Below are 24,020 nucleotides of genomic sequence, written 5' to 3' on the forward strand. Positions count from 1 at the left end.
AAAGAAAGATAATCAATTAATCAGATAGAAACATAATTATTTGAATGACTGAAAAAAGGGGCACATGTATGTAATGCAACCAGGGCATCTTTTTTATGCTGTTTTTCCTAAATAACTTCTCCCTTTTAAATAATTATGCTCATAATGTACTAGATTTGTACTATAATTCATATTTGGGAAATATTCTGATATAATCTGGTTTAACTGTTTCTCCTCAATTGGCTGCTTTGATGCTACAAATATTGTCTGATATTTATCTGGAGAGGTTGCCTATAAAATTCACATTTCATCATGGCCACACACTCATAAGGAGAAGAAAGCATATAGCATCTAATGCTTGTAGAATATTGCACTAGTAATGCATATAGGTAATGCGCACGTATTGAGAAACCACCCTTTTCATATTGTGTGTACTGTATGTACTCTTTGTCCTAAGACGGCCATTCTGTTTCCATGAAAAGTCTATAATCTTTTATCTTTATTAAAGGACAGAATACAGCAGGTGGCTTGGTAAGATATATTTATTACGTTACAAGTGCCTTTTTGTCAGGTCTCACATTTTGACAGAAGTTCAAAGTTAACTAACTGATGTCGTATGCAACGTTTTAGAAATCAGCTATATTATTTTTTCTCAACTTTTGGTTTCTGCATAGATATGCTTAATTTTGAAGTGAGCTTAGTAGGGATGTCAGAATTGTTTGTTTCTCCATGTGAGGTCAACTTTTATAATGTACACATTCTTTTTGTCACCATTTAAAAAATAAAAGAAGGTTCACTTTCTTCACTTTCTTCACTTTCTTGATGGATTTTAGCCAGACTTGGCCCACCTGGTTTGAACCAATGAGAAACATATAACTTAAAATAACTTATAAGGAGTTTATTTAAAGAAACATTAGCTGTTTCAAATATTAAATTCTAATTATATATTTTTTAAATAAATCACACATAATTGAAAGGAGTCGTCCATCTCCCCCTCTGTAAAAGAATAGATATAACGACTAGATATAAAGAATAGTATAAATCTTAAGATGATTTACTAAACATGCTTTATGGCATGTTAAAGTTAACATTACAATTATGACATTACATCAACAAATATTCTAATGTTTTTCAAATGACCGGTAGTTTGAAACTATGAGCGTAAAGCATTAAAGAGTCATGGATCATTACCGTAGGAATATAGGAATTAGATAGGAGTGGTTGGGGATATTTGTCATCACATGCATAAAGCATGGTGGGGGTATTCAACTGGAACTCTGGGACATTTGTTTGAATTGCATGGCCAAACATTTGATATATAATAGCAGAAAGTTATTGTGAATTCTATCTTTAACAAACGTCCATTTTGCTCAGGCACTTTATCAACAACTATTACCAAAAAGGGGTGATATGATGGGAGTTTTTTTGTGTACAGGTACCCCGTGTCTTTTAAATATAACAGATACTGTGAGAAGATTTTTATAAAAACAAGTTGAATTTGCAGAACGATAGGGTGCAAATGTTGTCTCAAACCTTGATTAAGCTTGTGGTCTGTATTTATTTCCTGTTTGTTTGTTTCTTCTTTGTTTTTGGTTTATTGAGTTTGAGTTGGTATGTTTGTTTGTTTCTTCTTTGTTGGTTTATTGAGTTTGAGTTGGTATGTTTGTTTGTTTCTTCTTTGTTGGTTTATTGAGTTTGAGTTGGTATGTTTGTTTGTTTCTTTGTTGGTTTATTGAGTTTTAGTTGGTATGTTTGTTTGTTTCTTCTTTGTTGGTTTATTGAATTTGAGTTGGTATGTTTGTTTGTTTCTTCTTTGTTGGTTTATTGAGTTTAAGTTGGTATGTTTGTTTGTTTCTTCTTTGTTGGTTTATTGGGTTTTAGTTGGTATGTTTGTTTGTTTCTTCTTTGTTGGTTTATTGGGTTTTAGTTGGTATGTTTGTTTGTTTCTTCTTTGTTGGTTTATTGGGTTTTAGTTGGTATGTTTGTTTGTGTCTCAGGCATGTTGACATTGAATTGCTTTGCACCCCTTGTGTTGACTCAACATTGCAATACTATTGTGACAGGCAAGTCAATTAATCAATCGATAAAACATGGTTGGGATAGACCAATCAGAGCAAATCAATAGTCTATTAGGTAAACATGGTACGTTGTCATAGTGCTGAATGTACCTTCTTCTGGAAATGTGAATGATTCCTCTCATAGCTTTGACCAACTGGCTATAGTACTGTACATCAGTTCCATTGCCCTGTAGATTCTGTCTACACTACCCTCTGAAACGTATGCCCTTTTGACCTCTGTGGTGGTCGTGATTTACATTTGCCCTTTTGACCTCTGTGGTGGTCGTGAATTACATTTGCCCTTTTCACTAGAGAATATGGTTGGCTTTTGGAAACAACCAACCAATGTGTCACATTATATTCCGTTTCAATACAAGAGCTGGCTGCCGGCTGTTAAAAAAAACACTTCTCCTAAATCAGTAAGTGTTATGAAATGAATTTATTCATTTGGACTTTTAAAAAAAAGGGGGTTTTGTCTCATACAAGGGAAAATACAATGTCATGATCAGTGCTGGATGTCTCGTTTATATATGGACTTGGACTGCAAGTGCTTGTCTGGTTGGTTCTTTAAAGAAAAAAGAACCATGCATTTGAACAAATAACATGTTGCACAATTGATTGTATCTCTATCTAAAAAAAAATGATTTGACCAGGAGTCCCTCTTGAGATGAGCACATCTCGTTTTCAAGAGTGTCCTGGCCGACGAATAGGCAGCAGGTAAACCCTTTTATTCCAATTTCAATATTCGCACAGCCAGAGCAAATGAACCAGACGCACTAAAATTAATTTGTTCTCAAATACATTTTCCAGAACATGAACTCACATTGTTACATTCATTCCCAAGGTGAATTCCTTCTTCCTCCATTGAAAAGAAACCTAAAGTTAGACAAAGGTTTCCCCCAACAGTAGGTTTAACATAATCTTTGTTGTCAACATACAGGTAAATGTTCTAAGTAGTCATTTGACAGAGGTAACTAAAACAAAGGAATATTGATTGAATGTTACATGCCATATTGCCATATTGTTTCTGTAGACACCTTGGACAGTACTTGGATTCTATCAATGCAACTAAACCGATATGCTGAGTCTAGGAATACATTTTCATCTGTTGAAAAAAATACATGTTTTTCATTATTTCAGAATTATTACAGTTCAAGTTGATTCCAGTTTGACATGAATTGTGAATTTTGTGATGGAGCCTTTTTTTTGTTGAAAAAAAAAATAGAATAATTGAGAAAATGACTACAGTGTATTTGTTGAGCTGATCGTTGTCTTTGTTTTAGTACAAAGGTCAGAGTGACATGAGAGAAAACCTAAGCAGCTTTATGCTTTTCCTATTTTTAGAGTTTGGGCTGACGTCACACCGAGCAGCCACCTGGTGAGGTTTTTCAGCTCTGTGTACTGCTCCGTAAACGCCTCACTGTTCTGTTACGTCCCTTCTCAGTAATTACCATGGGCAGGGATTTACCTGCACGGACTAGTCGGTTAGATAACCAATCAAATGTGTGAAAGCCTAGAGTATACATTTAACGAGCCTTATGGTCAGTAATCATTAATCTCCTAATTGATTAAGAGCCACAGTCTAAATAAAGTTCATGAGCATTAATCTATAGGCTTAGTTTAGTGTACTATTTCTCTACACATCTCATCAGTATAGCGGCACTCAGGGGAAAAGTAGCTTTTCAAATGGGATGCAACAAGAATGTTTCTTTGCTTATTTGAAACAACTGAAGTTTGTTTTCTTGATATCAGCTACCAGCAAAGGTTTCTGGGTTTTTATTTTTATGTTCAAAAGTAGTTACAAGTTTGACACCACACAGAGATAACAAGATGATTGTATTTCTTTCCTTTGTTGGTTAGAACCAGCGTTAATGTTTTGTATTGTTCTGATTGTTGTTAATTCTGTTAACCGCCTTCTGTTTCAGTTTAGTTTTAAACGGTTCGCGTCTTAATTGGTGTGGTGTTTATTTCCCCTTGGGCCCTCATATCCAGGATTGACAGTTCCTACTTGGCACAGACGTCGTTTTAACGTCTACTTTTGATTTACATTTGGTTGAGTTGTCAACTAACGTGAATTCAATTTTTACATTTTTTATTTTAAAAAATCCAATGTCATTGAAGTTATAAGTTGGGTGAAAAAAATATGAAATTCTGTTTTGTTAATGACGTTTTGCAAATCCAATTAGTTTTCCACGTTGATTCAACATCATCAATGTTTTTTTGTTATTGAAATGAAGTGAAAAAAACATTATTCAACCAGTTTGTCACCATACCATTAGTTCAATACAGCACAATACAAAATGCTTTGTGAAATAGCCACTGAAATAGCCACTGAAATAGCCACTGAAATAGCCACTGAAATAGCCACTGAAATAGCCACTGAAATAGCCACTGAAATAGCCACTGAAATAGCCACTGAAATAGCCACATTTCAGTTTGGTTCATGACATTTCAGTACGGTTCATGTATACAGACAATGAAGGATCATCTTTAATAAACAACACCTATTCATTTCAATATTAACTGGGGAGGTACATCTAAAAAGACACTAAGTATGTTGAGAAAGAGAAAATGTAACACAAATATGGGTATTCAAAGTTTAATGTTTTAAGCAGTGTTTAAACAGTAGATCTACTGTAAATCTACATGTTTAAACACACCCGGTGACCTATAATTAATACACTTAAGAACAGGAAACCATTGAAAAACAAGTGTGTTCTTGTGGCTCAAGGTTTTCACTGTATCCCTCCACTGTCAGTGCAGTCCACGTTTCTAGTCATTTCCATGTCCAATTCCCTCAGTTTAACGGTAGTGGTTAAACCTATTTGTCTTACTGCATAATATCACTCTATTATGCTCCACCAATACATTATCTCCACAGACCTCAGCTTCCATTTGATCAGAGTCAAAGCATTTACTGAGCTGTGTGAGATGTGACTGTACTGGACTGTAAATATACTGTACGTGACTTACAAGGGCACTCCTCCATCCCATGACCTCGTGTTTCAACAATAACATGTCTGTGTTGTGCTCCTCCCCATCCAGAGTTTAATCGTGAAGCATTCTGTTCAGCAATGTATACTGACGTCATGTAAGTCTATGGTATACCCTGCAGTCAGTGTCTGGTGTTAGCGTTAGCGTCTAGCCACTTCCCTAGTGTTCAGCGCTGTCATTGGTCCACATCCAAGAGAATCACGGCCAAGCCAATGACTGATCGGCTTCCTTGGAATGACTGATAAGGGACTCATCGTCTCTCACACAAAGCTTACCCAGTCTAAGGACAGAATCAATCACGCCTGATCCACCTGCCAATGCTCATCCCAGGGCTGGCCCTGGCGGTCATTGCTTTGTGCTGGATGGTGAGGCATTATGTGTGGCATAACAGAGAGTTGGGCTACGTCCCAAAATGGTGCCTTATTACCTAGAAAACTTTTGACCAGAGCCCTATGGGAAGTGCACTATGAAGGGAATAGGGTTCCTTTTGACCCTAGGGATGGATTTTTGCCAGGACACGTCTAGCCAACACTTACCTTCACGAAGGAATCTATTGATCCCCTTGACCCTTTCTTCTCTTTCACACAAAGCTACGAATGTTAACATCCTGTCCTTATGGATACGTCTGCCTGCCACAAACAGTTTGCCTCTGCCCTGCCGTTGACCCAGCCGTCTGTACAGCTGGCCATATGTCAACAGAGAGGCTGTACAGAATATGGGCGTAATGAAAATGCCACTAGCACTGTATTCTGTAAAGGATGACATTTCGAAAAGGCTTACTTTAGATTAAATGGAATACCAAAATAAAGCATTAGTCAAAATGTTCCCTGAAAAGGGGAAAACTGTTCAAATCCGCCTTTAATTTTCAATATGTGAATTACTGTATGTTAACGCAACATTTGTTCTTATTCTAAATAGCTGCTTTGAAAAGTTCCTGTACCAACTATACATCTGCTTAACCTGGTACTATGTACCAACTATACATCTGCTTAACCTGGTACTATGTACCAACTATACATCTGCTTAACCTGGTACTATGTACCCACTATACATCTGCTTAACCTGGTACTATGTACTAATTGTACATCTGCTTAACCTGGTACTATGTACCAACTATACATCTGCTTAACCTGCAGATATATACCAACTATACATCTGCTTAACCTGGTACTATGTAACCACTATACATCTGCTTAACCTGGTACTATGTACCCACTATACATCTGCTTAACCTGGTACTATGTACCCACTATACATCTGCCTAACTTGCAGATATGTGCTTTATGATGTGCTCTCTATCAGCGAAGAAGTCCAGTGTTATAGACATACCTGCCAGTATAAAATGTCTGCATCCGTGAATAGTGAAGGTTGTAAGGCCTTAGCACCATTAGCAGTACACAGAGGAAAAGAAAACGTCTCTGTTTAAAAGATTGATGAGCCTTTGTTAAAGCTACCAGCAGTTCCAGAATCTTAATCTGTCATCCTTACTAACCAAGAGAGTTTCTCAGCAATGGTGAGGAAAAGGTCAACGCTCCAAAACAAATACATCCTAGAAATAAATCTTTACACCTCTCTTCATTCATAGCCAGCGGGCAGGAGGACTAGAGCTATTCCATTCTTTTAAAATTAACATACTAAAGAAATGAATTAGTCAAACATAAAAAAGCTTTTGAATATAAAAAATATATATATAAAAAAAATAAGACGAAATTAATAAACACTGACGATTATGAGTTGCAATTTTCTTTTTATTGTGGTAACTTCATGTCACTAAACTGAACTGCCATTAAAGAAATATGGTTTAGTAGTTGGGACCTATAGTTTTAAAGGACTGTGTTGAAATATTTGTAATAGTGGTGGTTGATTCCTTCCAGTGTGTATTCTGTAGTGCATAGCTAACTGTTGTCCTACTGAATGTATAGCCAAGGCGTGAACTCAATGTGTTTTAGAATTATATTATATAATTGTATTTGTGAAAATTATTAGAATCTAATACACTTTATTCTTGGGTAGGTACACTCCCCTGAGTATTGATTTTGACAGAGAAGCTAAAACTTTTCATTTGGCTCTATACTCCAGCATTTTGGATGTGAGATCAAATGTTTAGTATGATGCAGCAGTACAGAATGTCACCTTTTATTTGAGTGTATTTTCATACACGCGTACAGTCCATTGGGAAAGTCTTCAGACCCCCTAGACTTTTCACACATTTTGTTACGTTACAGCCTTATTCTAAAATTGATTCAATAATTGTTTCCCTTCATCAATCTATATACAATAGCCCATAATGACAAAAGAGAAAACAGGTATTTCAAAATAAAAATAATAATAATTACGTATTAAACATAAAAAAAACTGAAATACCTTATTTACGTAAGTATTCAGACCCTTTGCTATGAGACTCTAAATTGAGCTCAGATGCATTCTGTTTCCATTGATCATCCTTGAGATGTTTATACAACTTGATTGGAGTCCACTTGTGGTAAATTCAGTTGATTGGACATGATTTGGAAAGGCACACACCTGTCTATACAAGGGCTCACAGTTTACAATGCATGTCAGAGCAAAAACCAAGCCATGATGTCGAAGGAATTGTCTGTAGAGCTCAGAGACAGGATTGTGTCGGGGCACAGATCTGGGGAACAGTACAAAAATATTTCTGTAGCATTGAAGATGCTACAGAAGAACACAGTGGAGAACACAGTGGCCTCTATCATCAGCTGGACGCCCGGCCAAACTGAGCAATCGCGAGAGAAGGGCCTTGGTCAGGGAGGTGACCAAGAACCCGATGGTCACTCTGACAGAGCTCCAGAGTTCCTATGTGGAGATGGGAGAACCTGCCAGAAGGACAACCATCTCTGCAGCACTCCACCAATCAGGCCTTTATGGTAGAGTGGCCAGACGGAAGCCACTCCTCAGTAAAAGGCCCATGACAGCCCACTTGGAGTTTGCCAAAAGGCACCTAAAGGACTCTCAGACCATGAGAAACAAGATTCTCTGGTCTGATGAAACCAAGATTGAACTCTTTGGCCTGTATGCCAAGCGTTGCATCTAGAGGAAACCTGGCACCATCCCTACGGTGAAGCATGGTGGTGACAGCATCATGCTGTGGGGTATGTTTTTCAGCGGCAGGGACTGGGACACTAGTCAGGATCGAGGGAAAGATGAACGGAGCAAAGTACAGAGAGATCCTTGATGAAAATCCGCTCCAGAGCGCTCAGGACTTCAAACTAGGGTGAAGGTTCACCTTTCAACAGGACCACGATTCTAAGCACACAACCAAGACAATGCAGGAGAGACTTCTGAATGTCCTTGAGTGGCTCAGCCAGAGCCCGGACTTGAATGGGAGAAACTCCCCAATTACAGGTTTGACAAGCTTGTGATGTCATACCCAAGAAGACTCGAGGCTGTAATCACTGCCAAAGGTTCTTCAACAAAGTGCTGAGTAAAGGGTCTATGTAAATGTGATATTTCAGTTTTTAATATTTAATACATTTGCAAAAATGTCTAAAATCCTGTTTTTGCTTTGTCATTATGGGATATTGTGTGTAGATTGATGAGGGGAAAAAACAATTCAACAAAACGTAACAAAATGTGGAAAAAGTCAAGGGGTCTGAATACTTTCCAAATGCACACTACCAGTCAAAAGTTTGGATACACCTACTTATTCAAGGGTTTTTCTTTATTTTTACTATTTTCTACGTTGCAGAATAATAGTGAAGACATCGAAACTATGAAATAACACATATGGAATAATGTAGTAACCACAAAAGCGTTAAACAAACCAAAATATATTTTATATTTTAGATTCTTTAAAGTAGCCACCCTTTGCCTTGATGACATCTTTGCACACTCTTAGCATTCTCATACCAGCTTCATGAGAAATGCTTTCCAATGATAGTCCCACTAAGCGCAAACCAGATGGGATGCCGTATCGCTGAAGAATGCTTTGGTAGTCATGCTGGTTAAGTGTGCCTTGAATTCTAAATAAGTCACTGAGTGTCACCAGCAAGGCACCCCCACACAATCACACCTACTCCTCCATGCTTCACGGTGGGAAGCACACGTGCGGCGATCATCCGTTCACCTACTCAGCGTCTCACGAAGACACATCGTTTGGAACCAAAAACCTCAAATCTGTGAAAAATGTATTTGGGCTGCAATCTGAGGTGCAGCTTCTCTATTGAACTTATCCTCTGCAGGAAAGGTAACTCTGGGTCTTCCTTTCCTGTGGCGGTCCTCATGAGAGCCAGTTTCATCATAGCGCTTGATGGTGTTTGCGACTGCACTTGAAGAAACTTTCAAAGTTCTTTACATTTTCCGGTTTGACTGACCTTCATGTTTTAAAGTAATGATGGACTGTCATTTCTCTTTGCTTATTTGAGCTGTTCTTGCTATAATATGGACTTGGTCTTTTACCAAATAGGGCTATCTTCAGTATACCAACCCTACTTTGTCACAACACAACTGATTGTCTCAAATGCATTAAGGAAAGACATTTCACAAATTAACTTTTAACAAGGTACACCTGTTAATTGAAATGCATTCCAGGTGACTACCTCATGAAGCTGGTTGAGAGAATGCCAAGAATGTGCAAAGCTGTCATCAAGGCAAAGGGTGGCTACTTTGAAGAATCTCAAATATACAATATATTTGTATTTGTTTAACCCTTTTTTATGGTTACAACATGATTCCATATGAGTTATTTCAAAGTTTTGATGTTTTCACTAGTATTCTACAATGTAGAAAATAGTACAAATAAAGAAAAACCCTTGAATGAGTAGGTGTGTCCAAACTTCTGACTGGTAATGTTTGTTAAATCTTAATACTAATATATATCTATATGAATATATTACCTTTCACCTACTACCTCTTAAAACTCAATGTACTAGGTATCAACTATGTACAGTAGTTTGGTAATACAGCATTCTCACTCAGATGTCCTCATACTCATACCATAGTCACTCTCATTTCTACTCACTGTTACCCCATAACAACCCACACCATAACATCCACCCTGCGGTGTGTTAATATGCTACCATGTCTATCACGGCTTAAGTCAACCTAACCTCTAACTGATCTCCTCCTAACAGGGAAGAAGAACAGCCTGCTCCTCCAGAAGTTCCAGAAGGATCTGAACGCTGGGGTGTTCAACACGCAGGAGAACGAAATACTGAAGCAGATAATCCGTCAGGACAGGGAGATGGTGATGATGGTGGACCGCAAGCAGTCGGTCACAGGGATGTCGGTCACAGGGATGTCGGTCACAGGGATGAACACCACCCCGATATCTGGAAACTCCATCATTAACTCGCCGGCTCAGCCGCCCTACACCACTGCCCTGGGCAACAACCAGTTCCAGCAGTCAGCCACCTCTTTGACCTACAGTGCTTCGGCCGTCATCGCCCCCTCCACCGCAGCCACCGCCCGCATCCTTCCTGCCTCGGCGCAGGGTGTCTATCCCGTCCCCAGCGTCATCCACGGCAACCTGAACTCATCCTCGCCCGTCCCCCAGACTCCCCTCTCTCTCCATCAGCAAGCGTCCATCATGTCCCCGGTATCCTTCACCACGGCGGTGTGCAGTCCACCCGTGCAGACCCCTGGGCTGGCGGGCCGCAGCTTCCAGTACGGCTCGCCCACTGCCTCCCAGCTCTCCCTTATCCAGCAGCCGCTGCCTACTGCTCTACCACCGCAGCAACCACTACCACAGCCACAGCAACCAGGAGGAGCTGCGGCCTCCTCAGCAACACAACAACCACAACAGCAGCAGCAAGTCCCGTCACCTCAGAGGAGTGACAGCCTCCACAAGGCCAGCCATGCTCTCCAGTCGGGAAGCCTGAGTCGAGACGTGCGCCACCTCTCTGCCTCCCAGCCCTCCCTGCCCCACGACACGTCCCTGGGGCCCCGAGCGCACCCTGCAGCGTCCGGGGACTCCCTGGCCTCCATTGCCCCGCCGGTGGCTGCGGTCCAGGGTATGGGTATACAGAGCGGTCTCCGCACCACAGTGCCCCAGAGGGTCAACCTGTTCCGCCAGATGTCATCAGGAGCGTTGCCTCCGGTGCGAGCGGTGTCCTCTGCAGCCCAGCACAGGGATTCCACTGGTTCTAGGAGAGATTCTAGAAGAGATTCTACCTTAAGCAGTACAGAGACCGAGCAAGATAAGATGCGGTTCGCATCAAATTTATGATCCCATTTTTCTTTTTTTTAAACTTCTGTTTTATTTAATTTTTAAATGGAGATACAAAAAAAAGATAAAGATGAACTTGAGTATTTTTTTGTTTTCTCAAAAATTTTCTTCAGAAAAATAATTAGCCGAAAGGAATTCCTGTACAGACTGCCCTTGTATTATATTTTAGACACATTTTCCCCCTACATTTAAGAATGTATATTAAATAAATATATATATATGTATGTGTGTAAATCCAACTAGAATATTTGGCAAAGACTATTTAAAAGCTCTAGTATATAAACATGAGTCTTCCTTTCCAAAAAATATAAATATAGATATCAAATGTATGGAGAGAGGGGGGGTTGTTTGTTATTTTCTGTTTTTGTAAACTGGAATGCATCGTGATGAATCCTGACAGATGACTTTTTGATTATTTTTTTTTTGTACCTGCGAGAAGAGGAAGTAAAATATCTTCTCACATTACGCAGCTTTGTCACCACTGTGGAATAACTGACGCAAGCGAACCTTGAAACTGTCAACAAAAAAAAAAAGAAGCACACACTCAAACATAAATCTAATGACAGAACTCGTGGGACCTTAATCTTAGCAACCAACACAGGTACAATAGCTAGGTGTTCCATTGCTCTCAGCAATACATCCTCTTGAGCCACAGTGTCCTCACACAATGGTCGGTGAACACCACGACAGTGTTATGGGTCCAAAGGAATGATGTAAATAGAAGTGATGCTCTTTTTTTTGTTTGTAGAAGGATGATGTTGTGAGCGAAGAATGGATGATGCTGTTTTTAGTCCTAATTTCAGACAGTGATAGACGTTATGTAATGTTGCTTAACAAAACTATGTGTACATTTATAATATTTATAAACTAAAGATTATCACCATTATGCAATAGACTGTGATATAAAGATTATCTATATGTGTGTTGTAAATAGTTTTGTAGATCTAGTATTTACAGATACTGTGTGGTGCATTCTCAATCATAACAATGTCTTACTTCTTTCAGGAACCTTGATATCTTCATCATCGTCTATATGTCAGAAAAAAAGTTAATAAGTGACAACAATGCATATATTCATTAGAGATAAGAAAACCTTAACGCAATAGCAAGCACTACTTGACACTGAGAAATGCCTGTCATACTGAGAATCTTCATTAGTCTGCATAGTCCTTGTTTCTTTCTTCATTTTAACCATCTAGCAATCAAAAGAGAAGCGAATGAGGGATTAAATGTTTTTTTAAACGCTGATGTTTCAACACTTTTCAACACATTTAACGCTGAGGTTTCAACACTTTTCAACACATTTAACGCGGAGGTTTCAACACTTTTCAACACATTTAACGCTGAGGTTTCAACACTTTTCAACACATTTAACGCTGAGGTTTCAACACTTTTCAACACATTTAACGCTGAGGTTTCAACACTTTTCAACACCTTTAACGCTGAGGTTTCAACACTTTTCAACACATTTAACGCTGAGGTTTCAACACTTTTCAACACATTTAACGCTGAGGTTTCAACACTTTTCAACACATTTAACGCTGAGGTTTCAACACTTTTCAACACATTTAACGCTGAGGTTTCAACACTTTTCAACACATTTAACGCTGAGGTTTCAACACTTTTCAACACATTTAACGCTGAGGTTTCAACACTTTTCAACACATTTAACGCTGAGGTTTCAACACTTTTCAACACATTTAACGCTGAGGTTTCAACACTTTTCAACACATTTAACGCTGAGGTTTCAACACTTTTCAACACATTTGTAGCATGGACTCCGTAACACCTTCAAACACGTCTCCCCTGTATTGTACATTTCCTTTGCAAACATGTTATTTGTAGAGATGCTATATTTTATTTCAGTCACACGCTACACAATACAGTAATACCCTTTTACAGTGTGCTTTTCTTACTGTGGGTGTGCTGGGTGAGTAAACCTACCCATTCCTTACAGCAATTAAGCAATTTTGTATGTTACACAATGTGACACTTTAGAATTACTGTAAATATGAATCATTGTTGAATCTATCACATCTTGACTCCAAATCTTTTAGTTAGTTTTGACACCTTTTGATTTCCGAGGGTACGGACGGCCTGTTTGGATGTTTTAGTCAGGCTTTCTGTTTTTTTTTTAATGTCTTTTTCATATTTCATTTAATTGACTCACCTTCCATATCATGTTTTCAAATAATGTGATCGTCTAGTGTGGCAGTGGAATGGAAAGGAAAGTTTTCATACCGACAGAAAATTTATGAATTCAAGTCTTTTTCTGCAATATGCCCATCTGCTGTAGGTTTGCAATCTTGACGTATGAATTTTCCAGTCAAAGTTAATGTTGAAGAAGACTGACATGACCTTTTCCAGACACCTCTCTTTTTGAGTAGGTCATGTTATAAGTCAAGTGTTTGGGCCCCATTCTAAAAACAATCACTGTGTGTGAATCAGAGCGAGAGCAACATATGCTGGGTTGCATTAAGGTTTCTGTCTCTTGTGTGTCTGAATCCATCATAGTAACTGTAACAATATCAACAAAATTACAATGTTTAAGCTTATTTATTTAGTGTCCTGGGGGGGGGTCCAGAAATGTGACTAAACTTTGAGATAATTCATTAAGGTCAGTCATTCTAACACAGCTTACCCTCATGTGGTTGCAGACTATTTGACGTGCTTATGAATTGATGTGTATGTTTGCTAGAGACCCCCTCCCCCCCATGTATTGTGTATAGTAACCATGTGAGTAATTAGTATGATATGTTCTCACAGACAACCACCTCTCATGGTTTTAGAGTCACAATCTTCATGGCGGCAAACATGCTCCATCAGTCGGCTCTGAGTATCTAAGCCCCCCCCCCCCTCCCCTTAGAGACACACCTAAAAAGATGAGCAGTACTTCAATACAGAACAATACAATACAGAGTGTGTGAACATTCTTCTGATAGAGTCCCCCCCCCCCAAAAAAAATACGTCTCATAAAAAGCATGCACTTCTCACAAATACTTAAAAAGATACTATATAAAAAAACGGTTGACGTTAAATGTACTGTGAGATTATGTTTTGTTCATTGTCTGTCTAGACGTTATTTGTGTGCAACGAAAGCGTTGACATTTTCACAAAAGGACACTTAAGTATTTGTGCCTAAAACTGTAGCCATGTTCGATACTTTTTTTGTTTGTTTTGAGTGGGAGGAGCTATAATGTGCATATGCACCTATACAACACATATATTACTTATCATATGTGTTCTATGTTTCAATATTTTTTTTTTGAGAGGAAGATGTAACCAATGAAGATGATAGCCAAATGTCTCAGTTTAACAATTGGAATCTTTGAAGAGAATTGCGAATTCCTATGAAAAAGGCTCTCTCATTCTGATATAGAACTCTCGGAATTACAGTAATGACTAGTACAGTCTCTACAGAACTGGGAGGATACTAACACGTTGACGAGACATTGTAAAAAATTTGAAGCACCTTTTGTAACTTCCTTTGTAGCTAGCCACTGATGTTTTGTTGATTGTTAATGTTGCGCGGAATGAAACTGGCCAAAGCAAAACATTCAAAGTAATTTTCTTTGTTTTGAATTGCACTTTCTGATGAAAGAAAAATACGATACAGACTCTTCAGTCAGTTATTTTAAGTGAATAGAAGGTTTAAAGGGAGATGTATGATCTAGATTGGAACTCTCTAAACATGGAGAAATGTTCTATTCCAAGACTGCTTAATCCTGATCTGCCATGGTGAATGTATTCATGGGTTGCACCTCCGTCACGTCGTTGCCATTGTGAACGTTTTACAGATGCCACAGCCATACTGGTGCCCAAAAAGTACAGTGATGCCCAGTCATTCTGAACGGGGCTAATGACTGTTTCATCTAAATTACACTATAGTGGCCGGGAAATACGATGACATTACTAAAGTAGGCAAATATTTAGTAGGAATCAGCTTTGCCATCATCATTAATGTAGTCAAACTTACTTTACACAGATGACAATGTTGTCATTAGCTAGCAAAGATTGTCCAAAATAGTTAGCAAAGCTAACTTTAGCTATCTTAAATCCGGTGGTCTCCCCTCAATCTTAGCTAGCTGTCAGTATACTGCATTATACTGCATCTAAAGTCAATCTGGTGACACCATTTTCTCCTTATTCTGCCAGGTAAATTGACTGAAAACAAATGTTCATTTACAGCAATGACCTGGTGAATAGTTACAAGGTAGAGAAAGGGGGATGAATGAGCTAATTGGACAATGATGACAAACCTGCAAATGATTTGCCTCTACAAATGTCATTGTATTTTCAAGCCACTGTTATGCACATTTGATGAAATCTTCATCAGAGCCAATTGACAATGCATTGAGTAGAGCGCGCGGTCGGGCATCAGTCCTAAAACGAACGTTCAAAACAACATTGTGACGAAATGTGCAACCCATGAATAGGAACTATTCCACGGTTCCGATGGATAGCAGCGCTGTTGGTTTGTGCTGTTTTTGACACTTGCCTTTGGAGGGGAAAGCTTCCCAGCTATGTGCTTTTTTTCTCACAATAATTCCGACCACAGCTATCTAGCATTCTGGAATGGGCATTATGACGTATGTAGTACAACACGAACGGACGAATCAGCTTACAGTTTTAGCAGTATGGAGAACTCTCAATTAACCAGCACATATATTTGTACATTTAATTTAGTTTTGTTTTTAAATAAAAATGCTAAAATGAACAAAGCCCAGTGCCCAGAGAAAGGAAACTAGGGTCTTTATTCACAAAGCCTCTCAGAGGAGGACTGCTGACCTAGTATTAGTTTGACCTTTTGGATAAATTCATGTGATTATTTGGACAAAAGGAAAAACTGATCTTAGATCAGTACTCCTAAACGGTTGTTTTGTGAATACGGGCCCGGAACTTTTGGGTTCTGAACCTTGACAGTGCAGGTGTAATATGTTAACTGATAATGTGCGATAATGTTCATCTTGGAGAGATTATGGTGTAGATAATGCTGTAAGTTACGAGCCACACGTACGTTCCTCTTAAACCCCACTGACAGATTCATGTTAATAAAACAAGCTTGGTAAAAAATGAACAGTTAGTTGGTTACTTGACACAGAGTTCTTACAACTATATGCAGACAAATGGTGTTTGTCAAAAAAATTATTTTGATTTCTGTTTGAATTTTGTTTTGTTTGTAAATAATAAACCTTTAACATGTAGAAAATAAAAGACATATTGTCATTTAGCTGCTGAGTTTACGTGTAATTTTGTTTCTGAATGTTTCTAGACAGACAGACAGATAGATAGATAATCTTGACAATGATCTCAATCGATCAATCATCTCATAGGTCACCGCATCAGTGACTTCACTCATTTTCCCCCTTCCTATTTAATACAACTAAAGAGGGAGAGATGACTGATAGAATGGGGTGGTTGGATAGAGTGATGATGGAGGAGGAGGTAGGTGGTGGTGGATGGATAAATGATTGAGAGAGAGGAGGGTGGTAAGAGGAAGGAATGGAGGGACGATATAATGAAGGAGGATGGGCATCAGGAATAGAGCTTGTCAGTAGTTACCGTGGAGATGAGTGATGGCTTTTCTGGGGCTCTGGGGTTTTCCATTCGTTACCCCATAATACAGTTATCACTTATAAAGTATTCATACATTAAGACAGATTCCCCTCCACCTGACAATGCACTTCGGCTGAGGACAGACCAGGGGACCAGTATATTGTGACTCATGCACCTGGAGGTGTGCTGTGACTGCTACTTTATTGGTAAACATATCATTAATCATATATTACACTATATATTGAATAGGGTGTCATTTGGGACGCATGAAGTGACTCATGTACCTGGAGGTGTACTGTAACTGGGGCGGCAGGGTAGCCTAGTGGTTAGTTAACCCACTGTTCCCCGGTAGACCGTCATTGAAAATAAGAATTTGTTCTTAACTGACTTGGCTAGTTAAAAAATATATATAAATAACTGCTACTTTATTGGTAAACAAAACATTCATCATGCAGGGTTAACAGCTATCAAATTAGTTTCTTCAGAGATATTAACAATATTGAGTATACAATATACTACAATATTGTATATTTAGGCTACTATATTTGACAAAGTAGTGAGTCATCTACAATGGAAGTGCACTGAAACAGTGCTACTCTATAGGAAAACAGAGCTTCATACTCAGGTGATGACAGATATCCTTTGATATTGTCATGAGTCTAAGTATATTGGATTATATTGATTATAACATGTATTATAGAGGCTATATGTAATATGATTCTATATAGACTAATGTATATTATGAGATAAGGAATACATTTGTATGTAAATATAACTCTTGATATCTGAAAGGATGGTCTGTTTATAGTTAACGCTGCGCCGAGATGGTAAGTTATCTTGTGTTGAAGAAAAGAAACTGGTTTCCGGTTACGAGTTGAAAGATAAGCTTACTGGGGTTATTCTCAAGTCAGGTACGAGTCAGCTGATCTACTCCTTCATTCTCAATGGAACACTGCCCTCAAGTAAGACATTCAAATTGCATTAAATGTGTGTAATAGTATACACACAGTGGATTTAGTTCAGTTTTATTATCGGGTTGTTAAGTAACTAATGTTGCTCCTGGCACCGTTGCCTATAAATATCAGAGAGACAATGAACAGCTTCTGAAATGTTTTAAATATTCATAGTTATTATCATTTGTGGTAATTAGATTCTTCAGAAGGTTGAAAGGCCAGCTGGATCTGGATGGCATAGCAATGTGAGGGAATGGAGAATTGGAGGTTTCAAATACCTTTATGAAATTCATCCTGCTTTAAAGCTTTCCCACTCACATACAGAGGAATCACAGCAGACTGATTTGTGTTGTAGTTACGTTGCTCCCTTGGTAAATTACAAACTAAATGATTGTTGATAATCCCAGAAAATCAAGTCACGCTATGTGATCATTTGGTTGACCTTATACTTGAATGTGTATTATGTAATGTAGTGGTACATGTCTTTAGTGTAACGTACTTTGACCTAAAGCACATGGATATGACAGACTAACCATGTGTTTTTACTAGGGCTGTTAAACGATTCAAACATTTGGTTTGATTCGTCCCATTTCTATACGTTTTTCAAATTTTCAATGTTTCAATTTAAAACACTACACTTGCTTATAGTATAATATATTTCGATCAGGCCTGTAGGGGAAGAAAACACAAAATAAACTGTATTGTAAGACAATAATAACAGATCAGATCAGGTCTGAGTTGATGTATAATATCATAAAGCTAAAGCTAGCCTTGGCTACTTCTTATCCCTGTTCTTCAACATTCTTTAAAGTTTTATTTACATTTTTTATTTCCCCTTTATTTAACCAGGTAGGCTAGTTGAGAACAAGTTCTCATTTACAACTGCGACCTGGCCAAGATAAAGCAAAGCAGTTCGACAGATACAACGACACAGAGTTACACATGGAGTAAAACAAACATACAGTCAATAATACAGGATAAACAAAGAGATAAAGATAAAGCATAGCAATTTGACACTGTAATGCGTGTATATGGAAGGCGAAGTCGCAGGAGAGCGGAGTGTAATAAACAGGCTCACTTTAATACCGGTTCCCAAATGACAGCGCATAACACATACAAGTGCCAAAAACACGATCTAAAACACGATCTAAAAAGTGCAACACCTGACAATCATCCACGTAACAAATAACAATCACTCACAAATACAACATGGGGAACAGAGGGTTAAATAATAAACCATTAATTGGTTGAGTGAAGCCAGGTGTGATAAGACAAAGACAAAACAAATGGAAAATGAAAAGTGGATCAGCGGTGGCTAGAAAGCCGGTGACGTCGACCAACGCCGCCCGAACAAGGAGAGGGACCGACCTCGGCGGAAGTCGTGACAGTACACCCCCCCCCCCCCCCTTGACGCGCGGCTCCAGCAGTGCGCCGACACAGACCTCGGGGACGACCCGGAGGACGGGGCGCAGGGCGATCTGTATGGAGACGGTGGAAATCCCGCAGCAACGAAGGGTCCAGGACGTCCTCCACCGGCACCCAGCATCTCTCCTCCAGACCGTACCCCTCCCACTCCACGAGGTACTGAAGGCCCCTAGCCTGACTCCTCGAGTCCAGGATGGCTCGAACAAAGAACAAAGGATGACAGAACAAAAGTGGATCGGCAGTGGCACATGGAATAAACAACACATACAGTCAATAATGCAGTAGAAAAAAGAAAAAAAAAGTCTATATACAGTGAGTGCAAATGAGGTAAGATAATGGAGGTAAGGCAATAAATAGGCCATGGTGGCGAAGTAATTACAATAGAGCAATTAAACACTGGAATGGTAGATGATAGGCATGATAGGCTAAAGTAGCCCCGGATATCCGGTGACCTTTCCCCCAATTATCCCTCAGAAAAAAAGCATTTCTGAAATTAAAGTGAGGGTTATATTTCCAATAATCAAATGCTGTATCCAATCAAATTTCCATGTAAAAAAAATGTCTATCCATGTACCCAGCTCGTTTGCTCGCGCTGCTATCCCTCACTACAGTATCTCATATATCATGTACGTATTGAGACTCTTTGTTATGACACTCCAAATTAAGCTCAGGTGCATCCAATTCCCATTGATCATCCGCACTATAACTTGATTGGACATGATTTAGAAAGTAACATACATGTCTATATAAGGTCCCACAGTTGACAGTGCATCTCGGAGCAAAAACTATAACGTGAATTTCCGAGGAACTGTCCGTAGATCTCTGAGATATAAATTGTAGTGAGGCATATATCTGGAGAAGGGTATAAAACCATTTCTAGAGTGTTGAACGTTTCCAAGAGCACAGTGGTCTCCATCATTGGGTAATTGAAAAAATGATGGACTACCCAGATTCTGCCTAGAGCTGTCAGTCTGACCAAACTGAGCAAACGGGCAAGAAGGACCTTGGTCAGGGAGGTGACTACCGAGTTCCTTGTCTGAGATGGGAGAACCTGCCAGAAGGACAACAGTCTCAACAGCACTTCACCACTCTGGGCTTCATGGCAGAGTGACCAAACGGAAGCCACTCCTGAGAAAAAGGCACATGACAGCATGCCTGGAGTTTGCAAAAAGGCATGTGAAAGACTCAGAGATCATAAGGCAAAATATGATGTGGTCTGACGAGACAAAATGTTTCTCTTTGGCCTGAATGCAAAGCGCTACGTCTGGAGAAAGCCAGGCACAGCTCAGCACCTATTTAACACCATCCCTAGGGATGCGGTTCAGCGGCAGAGACTGGGAGACTGGTCAAACAAGAGGGAATAATGAATGGAGACAAATACAGCCAAAAAATGAGAACCTGCTTCTGAGTGTAAAACAGCCAAAGCAACGCTGGAATAGTTTCAGAACAAGAATGTGAAAATCCTTGAGTTGCCCAGCCAAAACCCAGACATGAATCCCATCAAAAATATGTGGAAAGAATTGAAGATCGCTGTTCACAGCTGCTCCCCAACTAATTTAAGCAAAAAGGAAGAATGGGAGAAAATCCTCAAATCCAGATGTGCAAAGCTGATACAGACATACCCAAGACAACTCAAAGCTGATACAGACATACCCAAGACAACTCAAAGCTGATACAGACATACCCAAGACAACTCAAAGCTGATACAGACATACCCAAGACAACTCAAAGCTGATACAGACATACCCAAGACAACTCAAAGCTGATACAGACATACCCAAGACAACTCAAAGCTGATACAGACATACCCAAGACAACTCAAAGCTGATACAGACATACCCAAGACAACTCAAAGCTGATACAGACACACCCAAGACAACTCAAAGCTGATACAGACACACCCAAGACAACTCAAAGCTGATACAGACATACCCAAGACAACTCAAAGCTGATACAGACACACCCAAGACAACTCAAAGCTGATACAGACATACCCAAGACAACTCAAAGCTGATACAGACATACCCAAGACAACTCAAAGCTGATACAGACATACCCAAGACAACTCAAAGCTGATACAGACATACCCAAGACAACTCAAAGCTGATACAGACATACCCAAGACAACTCAAAGCTGATACAGACACACCCAAGACAACTCAAAGCTGATACAGACATACCCAAGACAACTCAAAGTCGATACAGACACATACCCAAGACAACTCAAAGCTGATACAGACATACCCAAGACAACTCAAAGCTGATACAGACATACCCAAGACAACTCAAAGCTGATACAGACATACCCAAGACAACTCAAAGCTGATACAGACATAGCCAAGACAACTCAAAGCTGATACAGACATACCCAAGACAACTCAAAGCTGATACAGACATACCCAAGACAACTCAAAGCTGTAATCACCCCCCAAAGCTGCTTCTACAATGTATTGACTCAGCAGTGTGCATTTCTACTATGTAAATTAGATATTTCTGTATTTCATATTTTTTTGTATGTCATTTTGTCATCATGGGGTACTGTGTGGATTTAAAAAAAATCAATTTTAAATTCAGGCTGTAACACAACAAAATGTAGAATAAGTCAAGGGGTATGAATACTTTCTGAAGCCCCTGTAGTATGCTAGTGTTGTTGACTAGGGGGTTAACATTTCTAATTACGATTGTTTATTTCGAATGCTTTATATCTTACTGCTCCCTGCTTTTAATATTATGTCATGACCAAGCCCCTTGTTGATTCTCTGCATGTTAGCTGGAAGGCAAGGCAGTGCTGCTTTGCCTTCCCCTTGTGTGTGTGTGTGTGTGTGTGTGTGTGTGTGTGTGTGTGTGTGTGTGTGTGTGTGTGTGTGTGTGTGTGTGTGTGTGTGTGTGTGTGTGTGTGTGTGTGTGTGTGTGGAATGGGGGGGCGTGTAACTATCACAATTTATTATGGAAACATCCTTATTATGAAGAGAGTATGTGTACGGTAGAGAAAAGGAAAGAGAGGAAGGAAGAGAGAAACAGTGTGAGAGGGAGAGAGAGAGTGTGAGAGGGAGAGAGGGAGAGATAGTGTGAGAGGGAGAGAGGGAGAGATAGTGTGAGAGGGAGAGAGGGAGAGAGAGAGAGACAGTGTGAGAGTGAGAGAGAGATAGTGTGAGAGTGAGAGAGAGAGAGAGAGACAGTGTGAGAGTGAGAGAGAGAGAGAGAGAGACAGTGTGAGAGTGAGAGAGAGAGAGTGTGAGAGAGAGAGATAGTGTGAGAGGGAGAGAGAGAGAGACAGTGTGAGAGGGAGAGAGAGAGAGACAGTGTGAGAGTGAGAGAGAGAGATAGTGAGAGAGAGAGAGAGAGAGAGAGAGAGACAGTGTGAGAGAGAGAGACAGTGTGAGAGGGAGAGGGAGAGAGAGAGTGTGAGAGGGAGAGAGGGAGAGAGAGAGAGAGAGTGTGAGAGTGAGAGAGAGATAGTGAGAGTGAGAGACAGTGTGAGAGGGAGAGGGAGAGAGAGAGTGAGAGAGAGAGAGAGAGAGAGAGAGTGTGAGAGTGAGAGAGAGATAGTGTGAGAGTGAGAGAGAGAGATAGTGTGAGAGAGAGAGAGAGAGAGAGAGAGACAGTGTGAGAGTGAGAGATAGTGTGAGAGGGAGAGAGAGAGACAGTGAGAGGGAGAGAGAGAGACAGTGTGAGAGGGAGAGAGAGAGTGTGAGAGGGAGAGGGAGAGAGACAGTGTGAGAGAGAGACAGTGTGAGAGGGGAGAGAGAGACAGTGTGAGAGTGAGAGAGAGAGATAGTGTGAGAGAGAGAGAGACAGTGTGAGAGAGAGAGAGACAGTGTGAGAGGGAGAGAGAGAGAGTGTGAGAGGGAGAGAGAGAGAGTGTGAGAGGGAGAGAGAGAGAGTGTGAGAGGGAGAGAGAGAGAGTGTGAGAGGGAGAGAGAGACAGTGTGAGAGGGAGAGAGAGACAGTGTGAGAGGGAGAGAGAGAGTGTGAGAGGGAGAGAGAGAGAGTGTGAGAGGGAGAGAGTGTGAGAGGGAGAGGGAGAGAGACAGTGTGAGAGAGAGAGACAGTGTGAGAGGGAGAGAGAGAGAGTGTGAGAGGGAGAGAGAGAGAGTGTGAGAGGGAGAGAGAGAGAGAGGGAGAGGGAGAGAGACAGTGTGAGGGAGAGAGACAGTGTGAGAGGGAGAGAGAGAGCATAGGGAGAGAGGGAGAGAAGGAAGCAGAGGGAGAGGAAGAGGGAACAGAGGAAGCAGAGGGAGAGGAGGGGGAAGAGGGAGAGCACACCTGTGTGTGTGGCCTTGTTGAGGTCAGTCTCCCCTTATAGCACTGCACCACTCTAATCACAGCCATCTGCAGCCCAGCTACAGTGCCTCCTTCCACCCTCTGAACAAGAGGAATTACTTAGAGCTACTCAATGACAACAACGTCTCCATAGACCAAAAGCAAAATAGACCAACGACAACAACGTCTCCATAAACTAACAGCAACATAGACCAATGTCACCTCTTTAGAGAGTGTGCAGTACCTCAAGGACTTTGTTAAATCAGGGTCTCAATATCCCCCAGTTACCTAGCTGCCTGGTCTCAATATCCCCCAGGTACCTAGCTGCCTGGTCTCAATATCCCCCAGTTACCTAGCTGCCTGGTCTCAATATCCCCCAGGTACCTAGCTGCCTGGTCTCAATATCCCCCAGGTACCTAGCTGCCTGGTCTCAATATCCCCCAGTTACCTAGCTGCCTGGTCTCAATATCCCCCAGGTACCTAGCTGCCCGGTCTCAATATCTCCCCAGGTACCTAGCTGCCTGGTCTCAATATCTCCCCAGGTACCTAGCTGCCCGGTCTCAATATCTCCCCAGGTACCTAGCTGCCTGGTCTCAATATCTCCCC

At 40.3% G+C, this 24,020-nt stretch overlaps 1 protein-coding gene across 1 annotated transcript in view; it reads left to right on the top strand.

The window, feature by feature from the left end:
* Positions 1-16,447, top strand: part of LOC115106026 (potassium/sodium hyperpolarization-activated cyclic nucleotide-gated channel 1) — a 197,882-nt gene extending 181,435 nt beyond the window's left edge. The window contains exon 8 of the mRNA XM_065007613.1: positions 10,124-16,447. Within this exon, the coding sequence (XP_064863685.1) occupies positions 10,124-11,217 (1,094 nt within the window). The 3' untranslated portion in view covers positions 11,218-16,447. The remainder of the gene's footprint in view (positions 1-10,123) is intronic.
* The last annotated feature ends 7,573 nt before the right edge of the window (positions 16,448-24,020 follow it).

This window comes from Oncorhynchus nerka, linkage group LG22 (assembly GCF_034236695.1).
Source record: "Oncorhynchus nerka isolate Pitt River linkage group LG22, Oner_Uvic_2.0, whole genome shotgun sequence".
Classification (NCBI taxonomy): Eukaryota; Metazoa; Chordata; class Actinopteri; order Salmoniformes; family Salmonidae; genus Oncorhynchus; species Oncorhynchus nerka.